The 27,927-nt window shown below is 57.7% G+C and overlaps 1 protein-coding gene across 11 annotated transcripts in view; it reads left to right on the forward strand.

Annotated features, from left to right (window-relative positions):
* Window positions 1–27,927, forward strand: part of CTBP2 (C-terminal binding protein 2) — a 162,893-nt gene that overhangs the window by 106,077 nt on the left and 28,889 nt on the right. For 7 of the 11 annotated variants that reach the window (XM_066355911.1, XM_066355905.1, XM_066355912.1 and 4 more), the window contains one exon: window positions 5,538–5,695. In XM_066355911.1, coding sequence (XP_066212008.1) covers window positions 5,638–5,695 — 58 coding nt within the window. In that variant the 5' untranslated portion in view covers window positions 5,538–5,637. Of the gene's footprint in view, window positions 1–5,537; window positions 5,696–12,494; window positions 12,571–15,059; window positions 17,081–27,927 lie in introns of those variants that run through there. The other 4 variants (XM_066355901.1, XM_066355904.1, XM_066355902.1 and 1 more) reach the window with 4 other exon arrangements.

The raw sequence follows: 27,927 nt of genomic DNA on the forward strand, positions 1-27,927 counted from the left end.
AGACCATGGGTCCACAGTTCTTTACCTGACTTCCAAAATATAAACAGCCTCTGAAAACCAGATTCTTCTCTAACCCATTTGGTGGCAGAGTGTGACCCGGCCAGAATTGTTGAGGGAACTTTTTTTTATATACTGTGCATTGGTCCGGTTGGGTCACCACGTCCATTTGTGCTCGTGCAGAAGCGTCCGTGATTGATTTGGGGTCCAGCACTAAGTGCATATACATACATCGGAGTCCTGCAGCGTGCCTGGCCTTGGGGTGTTAGAAGAGGGTGGTGGGCCTGTTCTGACTGCACCTGAGCTGTCTCTACTTCTTGTCTGGGACAAGTGTGTTGCATCAGCCCCAGGAGACCAGAGGGTGGGGCCCACAGAGCAGACTGAGGCCATGTGACCAGGGTGTGACTGCCACCCCAGGGCTGGGCTGCTGGGCAGCCCACAGGTGGGGAAAGATAACCATGGCGGACAGGGGGACAGGGCGGCCCCAGGGGCTGGAGGGAAGGCTCCGGCTTAGCTCCGGAGCACGGGGTGGGGACTGTGGGAGTGGGAGCTTGCCCTGGGCACCTTCCTGTGCTGTTTGGTGTCTGGAGCATGTATATACACCTTGCCAAAAACAATAAACAAATATGCCCCAAAGCTACTGAGTTAAGTAACCAAGGAGCAGCCGTAGCCTTTAGACATTTACAAAACTGACTGGAGGAAGCTGATGTCCCACAACAGTCCCCTTAAAGAGCACTTCTAACAACATAGTTAATAATCCCGGTGTTATGTCAAGGATTTGACCCATGGCCAGGCCCGTGTTTTCCCTGCTGATCCCTGTCACACACACACACACCCCGGCCCCCATTGGAACGCTAATTCTGGTATATGTGTCTAGATTGTAATTGGTTCTTCAGACCCAGTTTACGAAACAAAACCCAGATCACCTGTCCAGAAGATGCCACCCAGCCATCTTCCTGGCAGCGGGACCTGTTGTTCCTGTTTGGCTTTTGAAGAGTTTCAAACAGGTTCTTTCGAGGTGGCTTGGTTTGGGATTAGATGAAGAGTCGGAGAGGGTTTTCTGGGCGGGGTCGTTGCCACGGAGAAAGCGCACTGACCCCTGCCGCTGCGCTGGATGGCACCCCACCCGCAGGGTCCCAGGCTGAGCCCTGTGTTGTTGCCTTATTCTGGTCACTCCTGAGCCTGTGGACACCTCAGGACAGCCCTGTTGGCTGCAGGTCAGGAGACCCCGGGAGTGGCGTCGTCCCTGTGGGGAGCCCCAGGCTGAGAAGTGGGGGGACCCTGCGTCCCAGCACTGCAGAGCCTGCTGGGAGCCTTTCTTTGTATTTATGTTGGGTCATCTCAACCCCCCCCCAACTTGAAGCCTTTGCCCGCCCCCCACCCCCCACAGATTTAACAAGGAAGTCTCTTCTGAGGACCCCGGGGCTCACTTTTTAAAAACTAGGATATTAATTCGTTAGCCTATCGCAAAGCTCCCTCTCTCTGTGTTGATATAACGTTTAAGTGGATTTCCTTAGAAGCATTGAAGGCTATCATGTTGAACTGTTTTTAGAAGAAGTCTCATTTTGAAAGATATCCGTTGCTTTGTGTAAACTTCATCTGTCTAATCTTTATGAAGACGAGGAACTGGAATGAAACTTGGAAAACCTAAACAGCCGTATCTGAGGTTTTAGGAGTGGACCGGAGCGAGGCTTGGGTTTCTGTGCCCTGTGGTAGTTACGAGCGGGGCCGCCAGCGGCCACCTTGAGTAACACTCACTGCCCGGATTTTAGACTTTGTTGGCTGAGCAGGAACCAGACCTCCTAGTCCTCTTGCCTTCATAACTTTTGGGTGTTTCTGTTCTGTATTTGATATTCGAGCCGGTGGTTGTAAAATGCAGTGTTTTTCCTTCTTCTCGTTCCCCCCTTTTTCTCAAGTTTCGGGGCCCCCTGTGACACCCACCTGGAGCCAAAGCTGCCATACCTGCAGCCTCTTTCTAGCGGCCGGCAAGACCAGCTGGCGACCTTGCCAGGCATCTAGAAGGTGATCCCCGACACCAGCCCTCTCCGCCTGAGACCTCGCCCCTCTTCTCAGGCAGATGAAGACCTGGATAGAGCTTTTAGCTTTACTGGGGAGAAGGCTGTGCGGGTTTTTGGAAGGCTTGGCACGGATGCACTGTTCCTACCTACGTGCCTTTTGACCTTCCTTTGATTTCTCCGCGGCTTACCTCCCAGCCTAACCCCGAGAGGCGGTTACACGTGGGGCCTGCATCCGAGGAGGGGCGGGGGACGTCTCCCGGAGGAAGGAGTGAGCGCTTCTTGGATGCCTGCTGCTTCGCACCAAATGTTTTTCTGTATCGGGGAGGGGGAAAAATTCCTTCCGTCCTTCTGGGTTCTTTGGCTGGTCTAGTCATTGAATTGACATAAGAGAGATTAACTGGAGAAAAACAACTTGTTAGTTCTATGTGTGCGGGAGCACCATAGAAACACGAGGCCCAGGCTCAAGTTGGACAGTGGAGGCATGTGCGTCGTCCTGAGCTCATGAACAGGACTGGGGCCCGCCCGGGGCTTCCAAGAGGAGGCCGGTCACTCACAGACCGAAAGATGACCAGAGGGTTGGTAATTCGATTCTTATAGGCAGTGGAGGGCGAAGTAAAAGTCTGTCCTGGGACAGCTGGGTCTTGATTGCCTTCAACTCCGAATGACCCACGTGGCCCAGTGGCACGCTGTGGGGTGGTATGTCCTGTTCCCTTTCACAGGCGTGTTCCCCGATTCTCACAGCCACTCTGGGGCGTAGGGAACAGGACCCCTCTTCTGCAAGCACGAGGCCTGCTCATCCGCAGTCACTCTGCAGGTAGGTTCCAAACCTCTGGGCGTCTTCCGGTTCCTGCAGAGGTGGCTGAGGGCCACACTGTCCCCTCCTGCTTTCCCTGTGTGTGCACCTTGGCCTTTGTTGTTCAGCCTTGACCGCGTGGTGTCCGTTGATGATGGGGTGATAAATTCAGTGGCAAAATGGGTCACGATTCTTAGGCGTGCAGACCAGCGTAAAGGAAAGGCCAAGGTTGGCTTTCATAGCGGGCACGGCCAAGGCAGCCCAGGGCCAGTGTAGGCGGGCAGGCGCTGGCATTCTCAACATACACACCAGCCAGAGACCGCTGCTTGCAGCTCAGCTCTGAGGAGGGCCTGTCCCTGTCATTCAGAGAGGGTTATGTTAATTAAGTCCTTGCAAATCGCTTGCTCCTTCAGAAGAAAGAAATGTCACATTTCATACATTCTTGCTTCAAAAGAAGTATGCTGGGAGGGGGTTGGAGCTCTGCGGATCCATGGTTACGACCATAATGTCCAGACCAGACACGGCCAGGTGGCCACACGTGTCCACACCTGCTGTCACATGGTCTGCAACGGGTAGGTGTCACAGCTGGAGGGGACCCTACAGAAGGGCCAGCCATAGTAGACACTATTCCCCCACCTCTACCCTGCATAAAGCAGACACAGAAGTCAGTTGCTTTTTTTTTTTTTTTAATTTTTTTTTTTTTTAAATAATTGGACACAATTTGTGTAAGTTGATGCCGGATCTTTTCCTTTGATTGCATAATCGAGATTCTACTTATCAATTTTTCAGGAAGCCATCTAATTATACAAATTAAAATTCAAAGGAAAGCAAAAAGAATGATTACGCCTCTCTGGGGGAACTGGAGGAGAGGAGGGTGTGAAATCCATCTTGCCTCAGACGATAATGCTGTCATTTTTCATCTCCAAGGCACTTCACAAATATTAGCTAATTAATTCTCTCACCCCTCTGATGAGGTGGCCAGTGTGGGGTGCTGGCTTCACCGCAGAGTCGCGAGGGGGCCACACGGTGCCTTGGTCAGAGCTCAGACCTGAGCGAGCAGAGCTCACCCGCCGGGCTCTGGGCCAGGCGGCCTCCTCAGGTCTCCTGGGCACTAAGGCTCGGGTCCAGGGGTCCGGCCCTCTGCTCTGTTACTCTCATCTCAGCTGAGACCAGAGTGAGGACTGCCCCACACACCCCCCTTTGCATGACTGCCTTCCATAAAGTCCAGCAAAAGCAAAACCAGAATTCTGAAAATATGTCTGCTGCATCTTCCTCCACCCAGTCTTCCGGGGGGTGACCACACTTTCTTTGGGATGAACTTCCTTCCTGTCACCTGTCCAGCATGGTCATTCCAGGTGTGAGGAACGTGCCAGGTTTAGAAAAGGATTTGGTATCTCTTGGGTGTTGAATTCATTTTTACGTGATTGGAAATTGTGCTTTTTGCCTAGCCCTTTAAAAAAAAAAATCACATAATTATTGCCATAAATCTTTGGGGTGCTTTTTCAGCCCTCTTGCTGGGAACTTAGCCAGCACCTACCAGGAAGTCATCTACCTTCTCACAGTCAGACCTGCGTTCTGACCTTTGATGGAGTAACTCCGAGCATTTCTACATAATGCACGACCAGGTGTCATCGTCCCCACTACTGGCCCTGCAGCCTCTCCTCTGTCTCCTGTCACCCCTTAGTGGGTGGATGACTGAGGACAAGTTTTTTTTTCTCTGTGTGTTCTTCTCCAAATGAGACGGCAGCCGTGAGTCAAAAACCGGGAGATTGGGGGATGCCGACAGGACCTGTGTCAATCAGCCGGAACCTTGGATGAGCAGGACACGAGGGTCGGCGCCTCCCAAAACACGCTGCCACGGGCGCCCTCCACAGAACGGCTGGGCGGCGGGACCCCAACCCAAATGGGAGACCACCCACCCTTTTCTCCCTTGCCTCTGCCTGAACCACCACAGGTGTGGGCCGGGCACGGTTTTGCCACTCCCCAATGTCCCAACCAGCGGCCTGGACGGTGCCCTTGTTGATGCCGTCTGTGGCTCTTCCCACAGGCAGGGAAGGCTCAGAAATGGCACCGGCAAACAGTGGTTAGATGGTCTGTGGCTCTTGGCCCCGTTCTTGGGGGGGGGGGTGCAGGGAGGGTAATGGGCATAGGGTGTGCTCAGCAGTGGCTCTGGGGCCTGGCCCCCCGAAAGGCAGTTTTGGAAATTTCTGCAAACCAGCAGGTGGGAGCCCCAGGTGGTGTCTGCATCTCAGTGCAGATGTACTTGGGACCTGCTCCCTAGGGGGTCCCATTGGCCTTGCGAGCCAGCCCCCATGTGGCCCTGCCCTCGGGGGTCACAGAAGTATAGGGCAGGCCCAAGTGGCTGTCACGTGGTCTCTGGCATTGGATACAGGTTATTCTGAATCAGTCTGGTTGGTAATCGATATTTATAGCCTTGAAGTTAAGAGGTCCAGGCGTTGCTGTCAGCGTTGACAGTGACCGTGGTCCTCGCTGCTGTCAGTGTTGTCAGGAACAGTGACCGTGGTCCTCGCCGTGTCCCTGCACTTCCCGCTACAAGACAGAAGGCAGACTGGCCGGTGGACTTGGAGCAGCTCCGTCCCCGGTGTGAGGGAGGAGGCGAGAGCCCAGACGGCGGTCGCCTTAGAGAGAGCAGCGGCGAGTCCTGAATGACCTGTTGTCCTGTCCATCAGGGTGTCCGGAGAGTAAGGATTCTTTTCTCCTTGTTTCAGGGTTCATAGTGGCGTAATGCCCACAGACTCCTGCCAGTTCCCCTAAGTTCTTAGAGGACCGCTTTGCCTTTTGAATCAGAGTTGCAAAGTCCGCTAAAGAATGGCCCTTGTGGATAAGCACAAAGTCAAGCGACAGCGATTGGACAGAATTTGTGAAGGTAAGAGCCAGCGTGATTGGCGGTTTTCAACTGAAGACGCGTAGTCCCACACTCGAATCCATGACCTGTCTCACCTGTCAGGACCTGGTTCCCTGGTCAGACTGTGTATCACAACCCCACCCCCAGCCCCAGCCAAGGCCCCTCTAACCCTAGCACCTCTCACCATCCAGCACCTTTGGCCTTGGCCTTGTGGTTAGCAGGCCTGGCCTTTGCAGAGGACAAGGCCCGGTTTCCCGGGCAGGGGTGAGGTCAGCCCCAATGTCCCCTCACGTAGCTAAGATCATTTTGCATATGAAAGACACTGTATATTAGGACCATCTTCTGAAGTTTCCAGACTTGCTCTGTTTTGAATTAAGATATTGACGAGGATGAATTACAAGCTAATTCTTGACGAGCCCAGCATTGCCCCTTATGATACGTTCACATCCCTGGTATCTTTGAAAATGTCTGGAAGTGTTTTATTCATGAAAGGAAGAGTCAACACAATTAAAATCTAATGGAAACCTGGGGACAAAACTCTAAAGTGTTGATTAAGCACCAGCCTCTCCTAATTAGGGAGTGGTAGGGAATGCTGAGCTCGAGGCCCCGGGCTCTGAGCACGCTTGTCACCCAGCCCCCGGGATGCCGGGGGGGGGGTGCTGCGGCTCACGCAGCTCCTGGGGCCCCCACGGCAGGTGTGGTCACAGCGGTCATGGGGGGCCGGCTGACCGGGGGACAGCAATGCGTACCCCACCAGCTGTGCCTCCGGACCCATTTGTTCTCTAAGTGGACGTGGCCCACACATCACGGGCAGAGGCGTCAGAGCCGGGTTCTGACGTGTGCCTGCGCGCCCCATGAAACCTCCGTGCTGCCGGAATGTCCGAGCGCTGACTGACTGCTCCCCACTTCCCTGGGGTTCTGTGGCGGTGGATGGGGTTGCGGCTTAAGCATTTCTTTATCAAACCAACATTTAAATATTTTTAAACCTACAGACCGATTTGAAAGACTAGTACAATGGACAGTGGTCTGCCCTTCACCCATGTTCCCCCCACTGAGGAAGCTTTCTTTTCATAGGTACATGGCTAGAAATGTTTGTGTGCTTATGGCTGGGTGGCTGGACTTTTCCAGAACTCTCCATGAGTAAATGCAGCCGTTTTCGCTCAGGGGCCTACGGCCTATATCTCCTTTTAGGGCCCTTTCCTATGTGAACACACAGTGTAGTCCCGCCCGGGGGAACTGGGTGCCATTACAATACCGCCTCACAGAGAGGCTGCGGTGCGCCTGGGCTCAGCTGGCTTGTTGGCTTGTGCAGAAGCCAGCCGGGGCACACACAGCGCACTCTGTTGTCATGTCTCCTTGGTCGCCTGCATCACAGATAATTCCCCGGCCCTTCTGACATTTAAAAAAGCACAGACATGGTGAAAACCCGCAGGCCAGCTGGTTTGTCCAACATCCCGTACATAACCTGGGTTCGCCTGACTGTGCGGGTGACCTGCCGTGGACGGGAGCTTCCTGTAGGGTTGCTGTGTTTCCGGTTACAGAAAGCCCTGGTGGATCGACATTCCGAGGCTGGTACTAGGAATGCCTGTGGGCGGATTCCAGCCCCTCCGCCCCAGTGTTCATGAGGGGCGGGGATTGAAGAGCCAGTGATCTTTCCTCTGTTTCTGGGGCGGCTGGTGCGGGTGAAGCCACTGACCCGTGTTTCAGACCCCCTTTCCTGGGCACAATTCACCCGTCTTCTGCCCATTTCTTACAGCAGGAGTTTCAATACCCTCTTTTCCTATGAACAGTGTCCCTGAGACGGTGGCTCCATATTTGTTAAATTTCTTCATAGCCACGCTCAGACAAGACACCCCAGAATTAAGTGACTCGGCTGTAACTTCTAAACCCATGGTCCGAAACATTTGTTTGATCGGTGTAACCGCTGTTCCAGGATGCTTCGTTGGTGCTCCTTGTATTTATTTATAAGCTGATGGAGCACCTTTCTGGGAGAGGGGTGCCCTTGGCCCAGGAACCCCGGCCGTCAGAGCCAAGGGAAGATGGACTCCGACCTGCTCTCTTTGTCTGCCCAGCGTTGGGCGGGTGTACGGTGGTTGCTGCATCGAGAGACTCACCCGCAGTGCAGGGGACAGCCTGCTTCTCACCAGCCTGTCCCTGGGACTCCATCCAAATTTGTTTTGCAAGCCAACTGAAAAGCCAGATTTTTTTTTTTAAAGCAGCCCTTCTATTTTGCGGTGTATGATTTGTTCTCTCCTCTTTCTCGATGCCCCGTGTCAGACCACCCTGAGTGCTGTTGGGGTGAGGAGGAGGATGGAGCAGGGTCTGCCAGCAGACTGGCCGGAACCAGGCAGCAGGCTCCTCCCAGATGTGCCACTCAGAGGTCTTGGTTTCCCCCCTCTGCTCAGCTTGTTTGCTGGCTTCATTGACGATCGCTTTTGCGAACCGCAGTGGTCGGACGGTGCTCACCCGTGACTGCACCCTGGCGGGGCCGGTGTGATTTGCCCCCGATGTGCGCTGGTCCAGAAACCCGGGCTCGCTATCATCCCGCCTGACGAACGTGAGGCAGAAAAGCCCCGGGTTGGTGGGACTGTCATATACCACAACGGCTTTGTTGACGCCGTTCTGTTAGAACATTGTATTACAGGTTATGCTGGAATAAATCACCAAACACCATCTTTTCCTGTGGCTATTGAGCCTACACTGTGAGGGGGAAAGGAGAGATTTCACGTTCCTTCATCGTGTGCGAATGTCGCACGCTCAGAGGAAAAACGCTCGTAGCAGCTGACCTGCGGGAAGCCCTCTCGTCACACAGCTCAGGACAGGACGTCCTCTGTGGGGAGAGGAGGAAATGGTGCAGGTCTCCCGTTCCGTCAGCAGTTCTGCTCGGCACTCCTTACCCCACTGGGCTGTTCTCGGGGGCACAGAGCCTCGGAGGAGGTGAGAAAGACGGGCTGTTGGATGGAGCAGAGGAGAACAGAGACCCAGCTTGGTGTTTCTGTTCTCTGTGCCGTGAATCTGGCAGTCTTTTTCTCCACCAAGCTTGTCCTTGTGACTGCATGTCTCAGGGACACACTCGTGGTCCCAGGACGTTCGCGAGGCCAAGGTGACTACCTGAGAGCTTCCAGGTGGCCAAGGTGGCCGCCGTGGCGGGGGCGCCCCCTGCAGGGGGGGCAGGGTCTGCAGTGCCTGGCTCACCTGGGGGAGGCCCGGGAGCAGAGTTGGCCTGCACTTCCTCACGGAAGCGCGTGGTCTCCAGGCATGGGCCAGACTGTTATTCATAAGCTGTTTCGCTGTCCCTCTCTTTACAAAACGCTTTAGAGCACCACTGCTCGGTCTGTGTTTTGAAGCACTTTGTGGAGGAACAGTGTGGAAGCTGGCCCGTCTGTAGTCCACCGTTCTTTGTAATAAATATATCTCTAAATAGCCCCCCAGAAGGTGGATTTTTAAAATGGGATTCATGATGTTGCTATACATCATAATTAATATGTTTGGATCCAGCAATTACCCATATTTCTAGTAATTAGGTGATTAGCAATAATTAGCTTAGCGATGTAAATATACAATAGTCAGCTAGACACGTTTTACCATCGATGAATAAATATACCGGAGCAGCGTGGTTGTGTCAGAGATCAGTCAGGGAAGGGGGCTGGTCACCCGGAAGTGTCATGGAAGTTACTTGGCAAAGGATAAAAGTCCATGTTTTGCCGCACCTGGTTATGGTTTTAAGATTGGTTTGGAGGAGCACACTGTCTTGCTTTCTGCAGGAGAGAATGAGATGAAATATTTTAAATTCTCTGTTGTTCCCCGTCTGTAAAATGCAGGCTTAAGCTTCTTTTGTCAATGGTGCGTTCACTGATGGGCTCTGACCACACCTGGCAGGCTGAGCTGCCCTCGCCCAGCTCTAAGTGCAGCGTCCGGGAGGGGCGGCGAGTGAGGTGTGTTTAGTTGAGGTCGGGGTGGGGCTGTGCGCGCTGTCTTGGTTTTGTTCTCCAGCTGAGACTCTCACCCCCACCACCCACCGCAGGGGTGGGCGCTCCCTCTCCCCCCACCGCAGGGGTGGGCACTCCCTCTCCCCCAGGGTGGCGCAGCCCTGTCCCTGGCGGTGTTTGGGGGTCAAACCTCCTGCCGCCCATTGTCTTCCCAGCCTCCGGTGCTCTTGGGGCATTTCATCTTGGTCACAGCACCTTCGTGGAAAGGTTCCTTCGGGCCTCATAAATACCTCACAGGGTCCAGCGCATCCAGGCCAAGGCTCCGTCCTCACTGGACGTCCGAGGGCAGCACAGCCGTCCTGGCTTTGAAGGGTTGTAGACCTGTAGACGGCTCCCCACACTATCATCAAAGGTCCCTGGGCGGGGGTGTACCCCACACAGCTCCACCTGACGACGGGTGTTTGGGGTGACTAAAGCCAGGACCCCAAGATTGCTGCCAGCTCTTCCCTCATTTTTTGGAGGGGACCTGTGATACCCAGTGAAATGAGACTCCTGTTTCTGATCAGTTTCTACTCCATTTATCAAACCACTATTTGAAGCGTGTCCAGAACACCGAGGGACCCGCTTGCCAGTGAAGCTTGGCGCTCTGTCTCCAGAGGGGACTCCGGTGGCTCTCAGATCCGAGCTCCCCTTCCAGGTCAAGGCGAGAACTTGGCTCTGCACCCCGCGCTGGGGCTGGGCTATGCAGTGGCCAGGAGGGGGTGCGCCCCGACAGTGCGTGCTCCTGGCGACGCTCTTCACAGTCCCCACCCCTCTCGCTGTGCTGCTTGCTCACGGGAAGGGCTGGGACATCAGGCCCGGGTTAGAGAGATTATGTGCCAAGAGGGTCCTGCCTTCCCATTGGCAGCCTGGAGTGGGCGACATAGATTCTTCCAAGCAGGTGGGAGGTCGTTCCGTTCCGTGCCGAAAGGCTTTGCAGCTGCCGTCCCCTGACGGCTCCCTTGGGGCCCATGTGCTGAAGTCGCACGGCCGGCTTCGGCAGCATTGCTGTGGGGACCATAGTTCCTCCTCTCTTGCCTGATGGGGCACGGGACACTGCGGGTGACGTGCTGTCCTTCAGCATGGGCATGGGTTCAGAGGCCAGGGGGTTCTAAGCTGGGGGTTCCTGGTGACCGTATGCACCCATCTGTCCTTGTCCCCATCCCCTGGACATGCCTTGAGGGCAAAGATGGGTCACCATCAAGCCCTGTGCCCCCATACAGAGTCATATTGGCAGGTCACTGTAACGCCCTTGTGTCACACAAACAAGCACGCGGTGAGCGAAGGAGAGGCCTGTCAGGAGGGTCAGGACCCAGATGTGTGCCGCCAGAAAGCCATGGGCTGCCTGGACCCCGGTGGGTAGAAATGATCGGAACACCCCAAACACAGGGAGAAGAAGGAACTCTGGCATGTTCTGGACCCCGCACGGGTGAGGAGAGACCTCACGCACGAGGCGGCGGTGCGGGTGGCGGTGTGCGGGGAAGCTGAGGGTGACCTGCAAGAGCTGCTGTTTGGGGCTCTTCTGGGGAGGGGGAGAGAGGAAGCAGCTGCCATGTGCCTCTCACGGAGGGTTCTGCCCACGGCTCGCCCAGGCTCTGCGTCGGGCTGGAGTCCCAGCCACCCTTCCTGCTCCACTGGCACTTGCGAAACACGCCGTACGTAGAAGAGAGTGGACTGGAGGGGGCGGCGGTGGGGGCATCACGAGGGACAAGATCAGTGACAGAAGAGGGGGCGGCACGAGGGACAAGATCAGGGACAGAAGAGGGGGCGGCACGAGGGACAAGATCAGGGACAGAAGATAGTTTAACTTGGGTAATGGGCACACAACACAATCAACAGTTCAAATGCTATAGGGTCGTTTGCCTGAAACCTATGTGTTCTTAATCAATGTCACCCCCATTGAATTTAGTTTCTAGATTAAAAAAAAAATTTAGTTATTAAAAATAAACATGGACTTTTGACCCTGTAATGAGTGGGCCTTAAGCCTAATTTCCATAACATGGCTGTCATTAAGTTTTATCGTCTAATCTGTAAGACGAGTCTGGAGCGACACGGGAGCCTTGGGGTTTCACGTAAAAAGGGCTAAACCTCAGGCCACGAGAAGGCTGGGCCAGGGCAGCTAACCTTGAATTGAAGGGTGGCTGGTGGCAGAGGTCCACACCAGGGCTCCGGCTCCTTTGGAAGGGAGGTCTCCGGCCTCGCAGCGCTCCGTGCGGCGAGCATCCCAGGGCCACGTCCCAGGGCACCAGGTGCCACGAGGACCCTTCGGTGACTGTCCCATTGCAGAGTGTCAGGGTTCCAGGGTCCGGAACTGGTGCCTTGTGTTGCGTGAGGAGCTGAAGAATTGGCTTTGGGAGGATGTCGCTGAGGTCGCCGTTCGGATGGTTCCGCGTGGTCAGCTGTCCCTCCGGTTTGTCTGTCTGTGAGAGAATTCAGTTTTCAGAACGTGGCTTTTCACTTCAGATAGCTGCCTGCAGTCAGGGTCTTTGCGGAATGGAACAGCTCCTGCCTGCGAGACACAATCTTTCAGAACCTGGTGCCCTCTGGCTATGTTTATGTCCACGTGAGGTTTTCAGAAAAGTAGCCCTTCCCAACAACAACTGCAGCGTGCTTAGAAAGTCTGCCAGTGTGGGCCGCGCTGGCCCAGTTACAGGTGTTTTTACCAAACAGGAAAAAGGCTGTCACCATGTTTGGCAGGTTGTGGAGCCCAGGCCACGTGCGTTCGGGCGGTGGCTGCGCGGGGACGGGTTGGGAGTGGGTGGGTCAGGCACCGGGCCTCCTAAAGCTGGTGTGCTGCCCCAGCCCTGGCCTCGGACCCTTAGGCTGTCTCCCAGCCCGTCCCTGCCTCGGGGACGAGTGACTGGTGCATGCGCTCCTGCACAGCCTGGCTTCAGGACTTGAACTGGAAACTAGAATTCCGGAGGCCAGGTGAGTCGCCATTCTCGTGGTCACATGTTTCTGGAGGGATGTGGCTGTGCCCTGAGCGGGACCTCCTAGCCTTATGGCCTCCTGATGCTTGGTTGGTTGTCTGTTAGTTTGAAAGGCAAAGGACCTGGCGTGAGGGCTCCGCCTGAGGCTGAGGCGGCTGGCTGCCAACCGTCCCCTGAGGTGGGGGCCCTGGCTCGGCACCCCGTCCTGAGGGTGGAGCCGTCGTCTCTTTAGGATTAACTTTCTGCTACCCAGGTAGTTAACAGCGACGTCCGAGGGTACGTGTGGGTTTTGGAAAGTTTTTGGAAAGCAGCCGAGTTCCCCCTTGTCTAGCAGAGAATCCCTGTTGGCTCTGGGATTTTGAAACGCAGAGTGCTGGCGTTGGAGCTTGACCTGGGGCCCTGGGCGAGGCCCCCAGGCTCGGGGCTGTGACGCGCTCACAGGCCTTACAAGTCATTTATGGGCGGAACGCCTACCTCAGGGCCCCGGTGGTACCGAGACCTTCAACAGTCATTGAAGTCTTACATTAACTATCCTATACGAAAAACATACCAATGTGCCCCGTTTTCTGGTCGCCTCTAAAGGGCCGGGACTGCTGCTGTCCATGCTGCCCAGGCAGTGGTGGTCTCTGGGCAGCGGAGGGTGGCGGCAGTGGCTGGGAGAGGGGGCGGGGCGGTTTGGGCTGGGGGCTGCTCCGGGCCTTCCGGTCAGTGCCCTTCTCAGATGGAGGTGTGTCTTAACGCCACCAAGCCGGCGTCCACGGAGGCAGGTCTCCTGCTCATTCGTGGGAGGGTTACCAGTGAGACCACCCGTCTCTGCAGCCTCAACTCCAGAGGGGCGGAGGCAGGGCCTGGCCACCGCGGGCTCCCTGGCCACTCTGGCCACCCAGCGGTGCCGGGAAGATCTGCTATAACCAGATAGGGCTGTTTCCTCTCCGTGTGGGGCGCCGTTACATTTCCCTGCCTGTTCTGATGTGTCTGCTAAGTGAGCGCGTCCTCGGGCTGTTGAGGAGACGTGTAAATATTGTCCCGTGTGTGGCCGGGCCTTTCCGCCGTGACTGTGAAGGTGCCAGGAGTGGGATCACAGGAATTGGCGCCGACAGGCTTCCCTTGTACGCGGAAACCCCGTGCGTCTCGGCCATTGGCTTGCTTTTTCTTTTCGCAGTCTTGGCAGCGGAGGGGACCGGGTGGGTGGCAGGGGGGTTCGGTCTGTTCGCTACCCTCCAGCGCATTGTCTTGGACAACCTGAGAGCTTGTTGGCATTTTGGGGTCAGAAATGGGGGCCATGGTGTTCAAGTAACAGACTGGGCTGTGTCCCCAAACAGGACTTGGGGGGGACCAGTTCCTCAACTGTCTTGTCGACAGTCACAGAGCTCTGGCTTCTGCTACTCAGCATGTCTTTGGAGAGTAGTATTGGTTTAAACCGTTTGTCCCACAATGTAATACGTATCAGTCCAGGAGGACGTGGGGAGACTGGCTTGCCTTACCGCCTACCCCCAGTTCCTGGGAATGGATTTGTGCCCACTTTCTCCCTTCATAGTAAGTCCTCAGTGTGTCTGACATCAGAAAAAGTGTACATTTTGAACAACTGGCATTTCTTTTTAAAGATTCCAGTTGAATCTTTAGCTAGAGAGACGTGAGCGAAGACCAGACACTCTGGGGTGTCCTGGCGTCAGATACACATATCAATCTCGTTAGATGTCACTGCGCCCGACCTGTGAGCTAGGGGGCAGGGGGCCCGCCTGCAGGGGCAGCAAGCACTTCTGCGCTGTGGGACCTAAGGTCTTAATCCACGGGGATCTGGGAAAGACGCCACAGGACTGAGCCAGGCCTGGCCGTGGGGGCTCACGCTTCCCTTTCCGAGCAGATTTATGGGAGGACGCACTTTAGATGCAGCTGCTGCCCAGTTTAGCCTCGTAATGACTGGACATCATCCTTGCCCTCGGTTGCAGTCGTGAAATGATAAATCCTGGGTCACGTGCACAGGTGCTGCTGGTTCTTTGTTCTGTGGGGCTCCCCCCACCCCCCCGGCAGTGGGAAGTGGGCAGGGAGCTGTGTGTTACTCTGATAAGGTGAAGACTCCGCCTGGGCTTGGGCAGCAGCGTACCCCCTTGGACGCGCCAGCAAGGAGTCATCCCGGAGCCAGATTTCCGTGCAGGCAAAGCGTCAGCTGCAGGCTGTTTCTCGGGACGCCTCCTGTTCTAGAAATGGCATGACGTTTTCGTCTCGATCCTGCCTGCCCATTCCCATTTCATGTGTTCTCAGCCCTGTGCAGCGGATTAACATCTCATCAGGGCGGATTAGGACGGAATCAATGTTAAAGCCGTCTTTCCCTATTTCCCTTCTGTTACTGGCGGGCGATTGGGGGCAGGAGTGGGGGTGCTCCTCCAGAAAGAGCACCCCAGTGAGGGTGCGGGAGGCCAGCCAGAGCTGCGGCCTGAAGATAATTCCCACTGGCCGGTCGGCCGGGAGTCCCGGGTGGGGCGTGGCGGCTCCCGCGGTCTGGAGCTGTCACATGGAACAGGCTTTAGGGGTTTTATTTAGCTGCTGATCCGCTCCCCGGGAGAGCAGAGGGCCCTGTGAGCACAGTGGGCGGGGGTGGCAGGCTCTGCACAGCCTCCTCTCCAGGCCTGAAAAGACCTGTCCGCAACCGACTGTCAGGGAGGGAGGTGAAGTTGCCGGGAGTGTGGTGTCCTGTCTACTAGGGTTTCGAGGATTAATAATTTAGGGCGTCCTCTGCAACAGGAAACCCGCAGTCGGTCTCTCTGCCGTCTCGGGAGGGCTCGGCACTGCCGGTCTGTTTCTGGCGTTTGAAACTGAAGATTTATTTGTAAAGGAGGACCTCTCCCCAGACGGGCCGCGTCGGTCTCTGCCCATGCCGGTGCCCAGCAGGCATGCCAGTATCGGTCGTTCTCAGAGCTGGGATGCTGCTGGCTGGTACGAGGGCCCCTGGGAGATGGCCGAGGCACCAGGCCGCAGCGGCTCCCTGACAGACGGAGGCGGAGAGGGCCCCTGGTATGAGCCCGCGCCCAACCTCTGCCACCAGGCCTTCTACGGCTCGGTGGCTGGCAGGAAGAGCTCCGTCCCCGACTTCACCTTTTACGACAGCAGGCAGGCGGTGATGTCTGCGCGTGGCGCCCTGCTGCCACGGGATTACTATGGCGACCCGCCCGGAGCCGCTCAGGCGCCCAGAGACCCCCGCCAGCACCGGGATCCGGGAGTCGGCCGCTCGATGCCTGGCTATGGCGTGCCTGGCAACAGGGCAGCCTGGGAGCAAGGGCAAGGCCGGGCCCCTGCCCTGCAGGACCCAGCCCACCTGTACCGGGATCCCGCAGGCAAAATGATCGCACCAGGACAGCGGGCGCAGAGCAGGGCGCCCTCGCCGGCACGCTATACTGGGGAGCTGACCCAGGGCAGGTACGGGGCCGAGGCGCCCGCCTACCCTGCTGCCCACGTCTACAGCGACGTCACGGTCAGCGAGAGGCCTGTGGATCCCGCGTCCGCCAGGCAGGTGGCCCCCACGTGCCTGGTCGTGGACCCCGCTGGGGCTGCTGCATCTGAAGGTGGCCCAGGGGCCCTGAATCGAGGCTACGGGCAGGAGAGTGTCCCCTCCAAGATGGCTTATGAGAACTGTGAGGCCGACCTGTCCTCCTTCCAGGGGCCCGGAGCCAAGAGGAGCGTGCTGCCCGAGTTCCTGGCCCTCCTGCGGGCTGAGGGCGTGGCCGAGGCCACGCTGGTGGCCCTGCTGCAGCAGGGCTTCGACTCCCCGGCCGTCCTGGCCACGATGGAGGATGCCGACATCAAGTGCGTCGCGCCCAACCTGGGCCAGGCCCGCGTCCTGAGCCGCCTGGCCAGCAGGTGCGGGGCGGAGATGCAGCTGCGGAGACAGGGCCAGGCTGGCCCGCTGCCCCGGACACGCTCCAGCAGCTTCAGCCACCGCAGCGAGCTCCCCGGCGACCGGTCTCCCCTGGGCGCTGCGGGCCTGCAGTCTCAGCCTGTGGGTCCCCAGCAGGCGGCAACCCCCCGCACGGGGGACCCGGCTCGCCGCCCCTCCAGCGCCCCCTCCCAGCACCTCCTGGAGACGGCAGCAAACTACTCCACCCCCGGGGTGGGTGTCCAAGCCTCCCATGTCCCCTTCAACTCCGGCTACGGCTCCCCTACCCCGTGCGCCCTGACCGTGCGACTGGGCTCCGCCTATGCTCCACAGGCTGGGGTGGCCTTGACGACCCCGGGCCCCGCGACGCCCCTCCACCCGGGCCCCAGAACGGCCTACTCCACGGCGTACACGGTGCCCATGGAGCTGCTCAAGCGGGAGCGCAGCCTGGCCGCCTCACCCCTGCCCAGCCCCCACGGCAGCGCCCAGCCCCTGCGGAAGCCCAGTGTCCCCGTGGAAGCACCCACCCTGCCGGCAGCCAGCCAGAGCCTGCACATGCCTCACGCGCCCTACCAGAAGGTGGCCCGGCGGACGGGGGCCCCCATCATCGTGTCCACCATGATCGCGCCAGAACCAAGTAACGCCTCCTCCCCCCCTTCCTCGTTTGGGTGGGACGTGGAGGGGGCCGCCAGGCAGAGCTGGGCACAGAACTGTGGGTCCTGGCATTCTGCCTGCACTCCGGCCAAGTCTGGAGAGACCATGCCTGCGCACACACCCAACCCCAAACAAGGCACCGTGACCGGCTCCCAGCCTGGCCACTTGACATGGAGACCCACTGGGTCCATGTTGCCTTCCCGTAACCTAGTTGAGGTCAAAGTTGATCTGTGGGTTTCCCTTGATGGTGATGAAACATACCTGTTTCTGGGACAAACTCTCAAATCATTCAGAACAGAGTGAAACCGTCAGCTCCTGAGGGGTGATCTTCGGGAAAGCAGGGGGTGTTTGTCCGACACCTCGCATAAACTGCACCTCATTCGTTTGCTCCGAGCCTTGCACTGTAGTGTGAAAACACACCTTTGAAGGGTTTACACTGTGTCAGAGGCAGGACCCCCACCCGTAGAGCTAAAGATGGTGTGCATTACACAAAGCAAGATGTTGGAATCCCTTAGAACACCCTGTTTCAAAGACCCATTGTCTGGCCTGTCTCGGAAGGTCATGTGGGGAACTCGGCTGTCCTGTAGGGAGGGCCGTTTCCAAGTTGAGGGAACAGAGAAGGACCCTAGGTGGTTCTCATGGAAACGTAAGACGTCGTCTTGCTCAGCGTGCGTTTCCTTGGGCGCTGTCGATCAACTTTCCGGTGTACGTCCTCTGAGCAACACTTAGAGTTTTTATTTTAACTCTTGAGTCTTGGTTGAGCGGTTTACGCTGTGAATTTGTTTTCCTTTCCTACCCCCTTGCCTTCCAGACTTAATGTTTAAACCTTGACTCCTTCAATGATGTTTTTTACTGTATTATTAGAGAGTGAAGATACCCCTTGGAAGGTAGGCGGGGCCCGGGACCCTGCACCCCGGAAGTTCTGCATCCAGTTTCGCTCTCCACTGGTGGGGCTGCTGATATTTTGGCCACAGACAGACTGAAAAGGAGATGGTTACTTATGGGTTGACCTTGAAGCACTCTTCCTTGTTTCGAAAGGTAGATCGAGTGGATTGGCTGGGCTTTTCTGTTGTTTCTCATTATAGATTCTGGTTTTGGTCTCCTGTATGGGTTTTTGTTTGTTTGTTTTTGTTTTGTTTTGTTTTAATCTGATCTGACTATTTACTTGCCTTTAAAAAAAAGAAGAAGAAGAAGAAGAAGAAAAGAAATCAATGTGTGACCGGAGAAAAGTCACATAATTTTTCTGCAGGGCCCCAGGCTTTCTCCATCAGGGTCAAACATTCTTTTCTTTACAACCAACTAATTTGCATAGCGATGACATTTGTTGCTCCAGTAATTTCATCTGATAATGGCCAGGCTTGCAAAGCGGATCTGAAAACATATTCCTTAATTATGTGTTGCTAAGCAACGAGAGGGTTTGGCCATAATCACAGAAAGATTATCTCGTCGTTGAAGTCCGGGAAAGGTTTTGCTGAAGGAAGACTTGCTAAATTGCCTTATTTTCTTTCTTTCCTTTTTTTTTTCCCTCTGTTAATTTTTCACTGCCTTTTAACCAGAAAACAAAAAAGCACGCCCTGTTGTTTGGGTGCAGTACATAAGGGGTGCCACTTAAGTTGTTTGGGGTGTGTGTGCTGGTCTGTGCACTGTTTTGTGGATCAAAGGACATAGATTGTTTCGCCAGCATGGCCGCAAGCCAATGCCAAGGAGGTCTGCAGTCGGAAGTCAGCCGGCTAATAAATTTCTCTGTCAAATGATCCATCCCACAGCCGTCACCGTCCTTCAGTGTGTCACTGACCCTCCCCGAGCCGTGTGTCGAGGCGGGGGTCGGAGCTCGGTTTCCCGGGGAGCTTGCAGCCTGTGCACAGAGCCCGCAGCCAGGTTGGGATCCGTTGGAACCTACCTTTGCTCCTGGGGTCCCCCCCTCCCTGAGAGGACAGTGTTTACATTTAAGGGCAAGACCACAGATCTCACGCCGACCACCTCGGTCATTTGCGGCATGACCAGCATGAGCCTGTCTTCCTTTCGGTCCTGGCCAGACTCTGTTTTCTTCTCACCTGGAGGGGCAGGGATGCCTAGCGGGTGCACAGCCTTCTCCCCCTTGGGCGAAGTCCCCTGTGTTTCCTGGGGGTGGGGTGGGGTGAGGGCCTGGCTGTGTTCTCACATGCTTTGGATGTTTCTCCATGTTTGCCTCGGTCCCTGATCCCCTGCTTCGCCCTGATTGGCTTCTGCGGTATAAATAATCTGCTCCTGTTTGCCAGCCCCTGGACCTGGCAGTTCAGGGTGGCTCAGGCGAGGAGGGGCCCACGTGAGTCTCGGCACCTGGCGGGCCTGCTATCTGTCACTCAGGCACTGACCTGGTTGACGGTGGCGGAAGCTGCAGAACCTTCCGGCCATGGCTGTAACCCAGTGATGCCCCCTCCCCCAAGTCACGTGGTGTTGGCCACAGCCAAGGGTTTGCCGTTGCCCGGCAAGTTGCAGCGGGCGCAGCGTGTAAACGGCAGTGCCGCAGCCATTTCCCTGTGTTTGTCTGTCCCAGAGCCTATTGCTGCGGTTGTGGATGTGACGGGTGCAGCCCCGCCCCTTTTCTTCCAGCAGTTTCTCTGGACGCAGCTAGATCTGTGCCGTGCAGTTTTTCCCACATCTCGTCACCCGGGGATGCTGCCCGAGGACCCCTGGGGCGGGGCAGGAGGCTGTCCGTGGTTCCTTTATGTGGAGGGAACTGGGGGCTGGCGGCTGTCCTGGCGTTTTCTGTCACTAGAGCGGGTCACCTGCGTGGCACTGTTGGGGGGGCCGGAGTGCGGCACTGGTCTCCAGTGCCATGGTTATGCGCGCCTGGTCCCCTGGGTGGGATGTCCCTCCAGTAGAAAATGGAGAGCCATCAGAATCAGAATAGAGGATCATTCCTGTCGGACCCGAGCACACCTGCTGATTCCACCTTGTCCTTGGCTTTCTCTGAGGGTCTATACTGGGGGGGAGGCAGGAGACAGAGGATCCACTGGTCCTCAGGGTGATGACCCTCAAACCACCAGGCTGGAGGGGGGCTGGAGAAGGCCACTGCAAGTCCCCAGACGCCCTTGACTCCCAAAGCAGGGGCAGCCTGGGAGGGATGGGCCCAACAAGCCCCCTGTCTTGGGACACAGGGACATTGGGGTGGGATGGGGTTTGGGGACCGGGGCCCTGCGTGGGCCTGTGGAGCAGCAGGGTTGGGGCATGGCTCCTGTTGACGAAGAGCCTTCCTTGGTCCAGGCTGCAGGAGTCCGACAGAGGAGGTGCGCACAGGACGTAGAGGAAGCTCTCTCAGGCGCTTGCCAGCACACGTCTGCTGGACACAGACCACGGGCCAACCAGGCCGGGTGGCAGCTTGGGGCTGTTGGCTGTTTGGGATCATCAGTACTGCCCAGGCCGCTGCCATGTGCAGGCCCTGGGGTGTTCACTAGGACATGAGATGCGCACTGGGCTAGGGACAGACGTTGGGGCCCTCTGGGGCCTAACACGCTTGGGAAAGCGCCGTGGGTGCATGCGTGCACTGGCGGGGAAGGCTTGACGCAGAGCACAGACCCCAGAACAGCCGCATGGCTGTGGGCTTTGTGGCCAGGCCTAGGGGACAGGACACTGCTCTGGCCAGCACAGAGGGCCGGAGCCCTGGGTGTGGGGTGTGGCTGCCTCTTTTGTGAGTCACTGGGCATCTCCCAGGTGTTTTCTTGCGGAGTGACATTTCCTTCCATGGTCAGGAAATTCCAGCCTCCTGGAACAGCAGAGGGACTCCCCGGGGGGGCCACCCAGCAGGACTCTCCTCCCACTCCTGGCCTTGGCTTTGGCTTGCTTGGCCTTGGCCTGTTTTCTCTGCAAAGCCTCCCTTCCACACCGCGCTCTGGGGAGGAGCTGTGTGCTTCCAGCACGCCGACTGCTCCGCTTTTCCAAGTAAAACACGGATGTCAGGACGTCAGGAAACCAACAGCCTCCGCTGGCTTTCGTACTTGGTCGGCCATCGGACTGGCCACTGAGCCTGTCTGGGGTCAGACATGCATTTGTTTCACTGTTCTCTGAATTGAGGGTGTGCCCTCGACTCCATCTGCTCCAGGCCTCATCTACGACCCTAGAAGTGGCCGTCCCTGCCCCCGCAGGGCCCCCACAGTTCCTCCCTGAGGGCGCTCACGTGATTGGTCTCACTATTCCGGGCCATCACCTTTGGTTTCCCAGAGTGGAAGTGGTTGTCTCCTACCTAGTGCTGCCTAGAAGAATTTGGAGCTTGGTCATTCTTCTTACCAGGCTACCAAACTCAGAGCCTGATCTTGGCATTGCCCTTTGTTCCTGTAGCTGCTCATACTGGGCTCCTGGACGAGCCGGGCACCCAGGAATAGGATTTCGGCCCATAAGGCAATTGAATGTGCGATTCGGGTATATACAGTCTGCTGTGTGTCTTTGGGTAAGTGTGTTGAGTTCTCTGTTCCTAGTTGCATGTCTGTCAAAGGAGGGTAGGGGGTTGATCGAGCCTCCTGGGCTGTGGGAAGGCAGCGAGCACAGGAGGAAGAACCAGCCGGAGTGTTGAGGTCATGGAGCCTGCCTGGCCGTGGTCAGAGGCTGGACCTACTTTGACGTGGTGCTTTCTGTCATTGTCATTAGCTCGTGGGGCACTCGGGGAGCGAGTCCCCCGTTCTGCGCCCCTCGGAGCAGCTGCCTCTGATCTGGGTGGACGTGGTGCTTCTGTCCATGGAGGACAGCATCAGGGTGAACTGTGGTCAGGCAGCCGGGCCCGGGAAAGCCTAGCGGGGCTGGGGCATCAGGGGTTCCCCTGATGGTACCTCCTGCCCCTCGCCCAGGAATGGGCTTGAGGGGACCAGCCTTGAGAGGGCTTACCCAGCCCAACAAGTAATGCTAATTTATCACCACTCTGGGGTATTGGACAAGGTTTATTCCCTCTGAATTCCCGGGGAAACCCTGGGCTTCTTTCTTTGTAAAGCCAAAATGTTTGTGGCTCATGTCCCCAAGTGTGACACTTGGGTGGTGGGTCTCCTAGAGGGCCCCACGGACCACACCATGCCACATGCTGGCCCATGCTCTGTCCACGGCTGAGCTCGCCACCCATGTGGCTCCAGCAGCCCCTCCTGGTTCCGGCCCGCCTGTGCCCAGCGGGGCCCTGCAGGGCTGCAATGGGGCCCTCGCTGCCCAGCCAAGCCCCTGCCCTCTGTCACCGTGCTGCGTTTTGGGGAATCAGAATTCTGTGTGATCGAGTGGGATGCGCATGCTCTTTGGCCCTAAGAGGATTTCATAAGCCCAGCTCTCAGGAAGGGTGCGGACACACACGCACGGACACGGACACACACACACACACACACACACACACGTAATCTGAGTGGATGGTGAGGCCCGCACACCAAACTCCCTGCAGCCCAGCCCAGCACACAAGCGCAGGCGACACCTCACTGAGCTTCCTGGAAGCCGACGTGAGGAGGGAAATGAGCTCACTTAAAGAGCTGACACTGAGGAAGATGGGCCTGACAAGCTCATCGTTCAGGGGTTTTGTTAACCCGGAGGCGAGTTTCTCCTGCCCTCGGCCCCCTGTCCAAAGCAGCCGCAGCCTGAGGTCTAAGTTTGCCGTTCACTTTCCTTTCTTCCTGTCCTGTTCCCCCGACCTGTGCCTCCTGTTCACAGGCTGTTGTGACAGTCTCCTGCGGGCCATCGACTTTCTGTAAGGAATTTTCACCAAGGCCGTACCTCGGCACAGTTGCTAAGCTGACATGTCGGGTTCGGGTGGACAGCAACTTCCTGTCTGGGGTGCGGGAGGGACCACTCGGTCCCGGGGAAGTGGTGCTTCTGCCCCTTGAAGGGGGCTCTGCCCTCGGCCGGCCCGCAGAGGTGAATGCTGCAGCCCAGCACAGGCTGGTCGGTCCTCCCTCCCTCCATCCCCAGGGCTTAACGCTGACCTCTCCATCGTCGTGTTAGACGCTCTTTATTTGCAGGAATAAATACAACGTTGTGATGGGTTCTGCCGTTTCCCTGTGTACTGGGCTTTGAGCCTGCAATGTGTTAGGAGTCATTAGGTTTTTAAAGGAAAAGTTACAGGGGAAAAGAACAGGGAGGGACGTCGGACCAGCTGTTGCGCTTGGGAAAATCTTCTTCCTGGCTGCGGGGTGGGGGGGGGGGGGCGAGGGGGCATGCTTGGCCGCCAGCCCACTGGACAGCCAACCTATTAGAGAAGGTCCTTCAGAATCACTCTCCTTTTTGGTTTTAGGACCCCGTGGAGAAGTGAGTTTGCCAAGAGCCCTGGACTACTTCTGCCTCCGCCCCGGCCTCGGTGGCCACCATAGTAGGAGCGGGGCAGTATTTTATGTTTATGGGCACTTGGCCCCGCCGCACCGTTGGAAAATAAGCCTGGGTCTGCCAGGGAACTTTCGGGAGGAGGGCTCACTGCACGTTCCCCAGGGGCACTGATGGGCCTGGGTTCCTCGGGTTCCGGGGGAGGAGCCAGTGACGGGGACAGCAGCCTGGGGGGTGGGGCTGGGCACGCACAGGCAGGCCTGGCCCCGGCAGGACCTTGCTGAGGAGCCCGCGGGGGCAGGGGGGGCGCTGGGCACGCACAGGCAGGCCTGGCCCCGGCAGGACCTTGCTGAGGAGCCCGCGGGGGCAGGGGGGTTATTCACAGCTGCTCTGGGTTCCCGGGACAGCCAGGCATCTGCCCTGCTGGCTGCTGCTGCTTCCTGTGCCCTGGAGGGAAAGGCAGTGTCCGGAGGTGTCCTCAGCCTGTAGGGGACACTTCCCAGGGCTTCCCTGGCCCAGCTGCGCCCACGCAGTGCACCCCCAACACCCCCGAGACCGCGCTGAAGCCCTCGCTGGGGGTGAGGACCCTCTGCACACTCATGTGGAGGGGCGTTGGGGTGGGCGAGTCCACGGGGTCCATGGGCTGATGACAGGTCCTGGGGTCCCCGTGAAGCCCCGCCAGCCCTGCAGGAGCCGGGAGCATGCTGCCGGCCTCCGCCAGCTTCCTTCAGCATCCATTCCTCTCTTCTCATCTTTAATTTATTTTTCTCAAACTTCCCCTTCTGTTGTTGCCATGGGCACATCTCTAGAACTTGAGAAGCACTCAGAAGGAACATCCCAGCAGCCTCTGCTGGAGGTCCCCACATGGGGGGTGGCCATGCTCCCCACAGCCTCTCCGGACCCCTGCTCAGACCCCGCATGGTCTGAGTGCCCGGCCACTCCGGAGAGTTCCAACATGTCGACGAGACTGGGCTCCTCCCTGGGGCCGGGCTTGCTGCTGGGCTCGTGGGGAGGTGGAGGTATGGTGCTGGGTGGCATGTCATCGGCCCCGCTGGCGAGCTGTGTGACGAGTGAGTCTCAGCAGGAACGGAACGGGTGATCGCAGAGACAGCTGTGTGAACCTGCCCCGGGCCGAGCCTGGCGGCCCCAGCTTCTGTGAGGACGGAGAACACGCCCCCTCCCAGCCTGAAAGCCTAAGGAAACAGAGGCACAGTGACTGGTGAACGCCCCACACGCTCCAACTATTTTCTAGTAAAACGCCTATTGTGGGCGCTCTGGTCACTGAGCGATCAGCTCTGTCATCTCCAGTGAGGCCTGGTGGCGTGACCGGTTCTCCAGTTACTGTTGAGAGGGGACTGGGACGTGTCGTGTTCATTGTTCCCAAATCGTCCCTCCTCCTCGTCTCAGTCTCCTGGTGGTGATAGCGTGTGAAGTCCCCTGGGCTCCAGCTTTGCCTTGTCCCCCTGGCCCTGAGCTGTCCCAAGCCCAGTCCTCTGAGCTCACCCCTTCCCCGAGGCTTTGGAGTCACGTCCTGCTTCTGGGGGGCCTCAGCAAACCCGGCCTGGCCAGTGGCACCACCAGGACGCTTCCTGTAAGGACCTGGTGGCACGCTGGGTTAATCCACTTGGGCACAGGTCGAGGGCCAAGCTGACATTTCCTGACCCAGGTGTCTTGTTTTGTTAGCTTGCTTTTGTTTTTTGGACCAGTTTCCTATCAGCCAGGTCTGGGTGCATGCTAGGTCTTGGGGCGCTTTGGGAAGTGACCATGTGTCCCTGAGAGTAGTTTGGGACCCGGGGGCTGTGCGCCCCACACAGGTCACTCAGCATCCTGTAGGGCTCTTGGTCTTGCCTGGGTGCAGCCTTACGGTGTCCAGGGCTGTGGGGTCCACCCTGAGCCAGGGCTCAGCTAGAAGGTACAGGAGGAAGGGGGGCTCTTCCCTGATGCCACAGGACCACAGCAGGTGGCACTTGCCACCCAGACATTTCAGCTCGCCGGATGCAGAATCCAGAGCTGACCCCAAGGGAAGGGTGGCCCTGCTGTGACAGAGCCAGGCGGTGGTTCTTGGTCATATGAATTTGAGCTGAGTGTGATTGACAGCTGGTGCTGCCGTCGGAGAGCCCTCCCTTAGCCTGTGAAGGAGAGATGACCGGGGTCCAGCCAGGGTCTGTGGTTCTGCCCAGGGCACCTCTGCTGAGGTGAGCTGACCGGGTAGGACTGGCGAGCGGACATGGAGTCTCTGTCCCCTGGCGTGCCACCGGGGGTTAGGAGCTGGGCCGCTGGTGGGGGACAGACCGGGGCCGAGTGAGTCCTGGCCCCCACACTGGTCGCTCTGAGCGTGCGCCCCGCACAGCTGTCCTCTGAGCAGGCCCAACCCGAGGACTGGCTGTGCCTGTGGCCGTGGTGCCCCCGTGACCCACGCCGTGGGTCCATGCGTCTTCTGGTTTGGGTGCACATGTGTTCCACTGACGCAGGAAAGCGTTGAAACCAACTAAGGAAGACTGAGACCAGCAGTGCCAGCCGTGTGACTTCCCAATTCACGATTTCAGGGCTGTCCAAGGTTGTCCTCAGCGTCCAGGCACGTGAGGAGTCTGGGCTGTGCCTAATCATTGGGGCCGGAGGCCCCTGGGTGCAGCAGCAGTGGGTGGTCCCGGCGGTGTCTCCAGTGGGCTGCAGAGCACACAGCTCGGGACCTTGGAAAGCTGGGCCCTGCAGTTAGTTCTCTGGGTTCCTAGGTTGTGAGCTGGAACCAGAGTGGCAGCTACCACCATGGGGACAGCAGGCCCTAGACGTCCACATGGACCTCGCCAGCGTCCAAGGAAGGTGGAGGGGGCACCGGTACCAGGAAGGAGCAGTGGGTCGGCTGGACTGCTGAGCCCTTTGGCAGAAGGCGGTGCAGAGGGTGGACGTTCCGGCCGGAGGGGCAGCTGGACTGCTGAGCCCTTTGGCAGAAGGCGGTGCAGAGGGTGGCATTCCGGCCGGAGGGGCAGCCCCATGCACAGGTCCCCTGGGCCTTCAGGGATCACACCCCGCATGGGAGTTGTATGACCTCACCTGTCCAGGAAGCCAGTGGGCCCCACACCTGGGGATCAGCTGTCCCCCAGCTGGGTCCCTTCTTCCTGGCCCTCTTCTGGTGCTCCAGGACCACCCATGTGAGGCTGGGCCTTTGAATAGGTTTCACCAAAAATAGAAGCAGAGCCTCATGTCCTTGGCCGCTTGGCTGTGGACTGTGTGGTTTCCAGTGACGTCCATCCTGGTTCTCCGTGCCAGTCAGTCTGCATGGTCTTGCCTGCTGGGTCTACATGGTGGGCGTTGGCCGCCCGCCCCTGGGGTGGGGAGCACCTGCTTCCCAGGACCTCAGGTGCTGCTTCGGGCAGAGGGACCTCCCTTGGGGCTGGTGAGGTTGATGACAGGAGCCCGACACTGCTGGGGGCCGGGGTTTGATGACGGGGTGCCTGGGGTCTGGACAGCCAGGGTGGGGGTGTCTGCAACAGTGATTTCAAGAAAAGGATAAATGGGTCTTGGTTTTGTTTCTGAGTTCTGTTGGGAAAAGGAAAAGCTTCCATCCCTTGTCTCTGTTCAAGGTCCTCAGCACAGTGGGGACACTGCCCAGTTCAGGCCGCCAGAGCAGTTTCCCTGGTGACTCTAAGGAGCCAGCGAAAGGGACAAGGCTTGTCTTTCTGCGGGTCCAGACATTCTGCATTCTGCTGAACTAGATGAGCAATCCCACTTCCTGCGCAGCTTGCTCTCTGTCCACTTGTTACCTGAGCTGCAAGGGCAGTGACCCAAGAGCAACCCACTGGCTAGCCGAGGCTCGTTAAGACCCATGTTTTATTTAAGGAGCTGATCTCCTTATCAAGGCCTTCCGGTGCTGGCTCGTAGCTGGGCCTCCGGCTGACTTTGCAGAGGACGCAAAAATCAGAGCTGAGGGGTGCCTTACACTAAGCTGGTGCTGGCCCACAGAACAGGGGCTCCCAGCTGGGCCCCACCTGCGAGTCTCACCTGTGTTCTCCAACCCAGAGCATCAGTGGCAACCTGCGCGGATGCTGGTCCTCTTCCCCAGTGCACTCGGCCGGCCCGCTGGGTGAGCAGGGAGGTGACTTGCGCGGATGCAGCAGCTGCCCGTGTGACTGTCATCCCGTGATCCCGGCCACCCGGCGTGGGTGCTCCGAGACAGCTGTGTTGTCCGGGGCTTCGGTGGCCTCTGCCTGCTGGTCCCCACGATTACTGTAGGTCTGTGGTAAAACTGTTCCCATCCCGAAATATTAAAAGCATTGAAATCACGAGGCGGTTTGATTCCCGAGGCGCAGGTGACAGAAACAAAGCCAGACCATCCCAAGTCTGCACCTCCTCCTGTAGGAAGGTCAGCTGGACTCGGACGGTATCCAGGAAGGACAGGACATGGGTCTCAGAAACACCACAGGGCGGCTGTGTGCTGAGTCTGCCTGCCTTTTCCCGTCTATCTCTCTGCTCGAGGGAGCACGTCCCGATTAGCCTCCGCCGGTGTCACCTGGGTAAGAGGCAGCTCCCACGGAAAACGCCAATGTTGTCACCCCAGTAGAGCGGCATTAAGTC

The sequence above is a fragment of the Saccopteryx leptura genome, chromosome 13 (assembly GCF_036850995.1).
Source record: "Saccopteryx leptura isolate mSacLep1 chromosome 13, mSacLep1_pri_phased_curated, whole genome shotgun sequence".
In the NCBI taxonomy this organism is placed as follows: domain Eukaryota; kingdom Metazoa; phylum Chordata; class Mammalia; order Chiroptera; family Emballonuridae; genus Saccopteryx; species Saccopteryx leptura.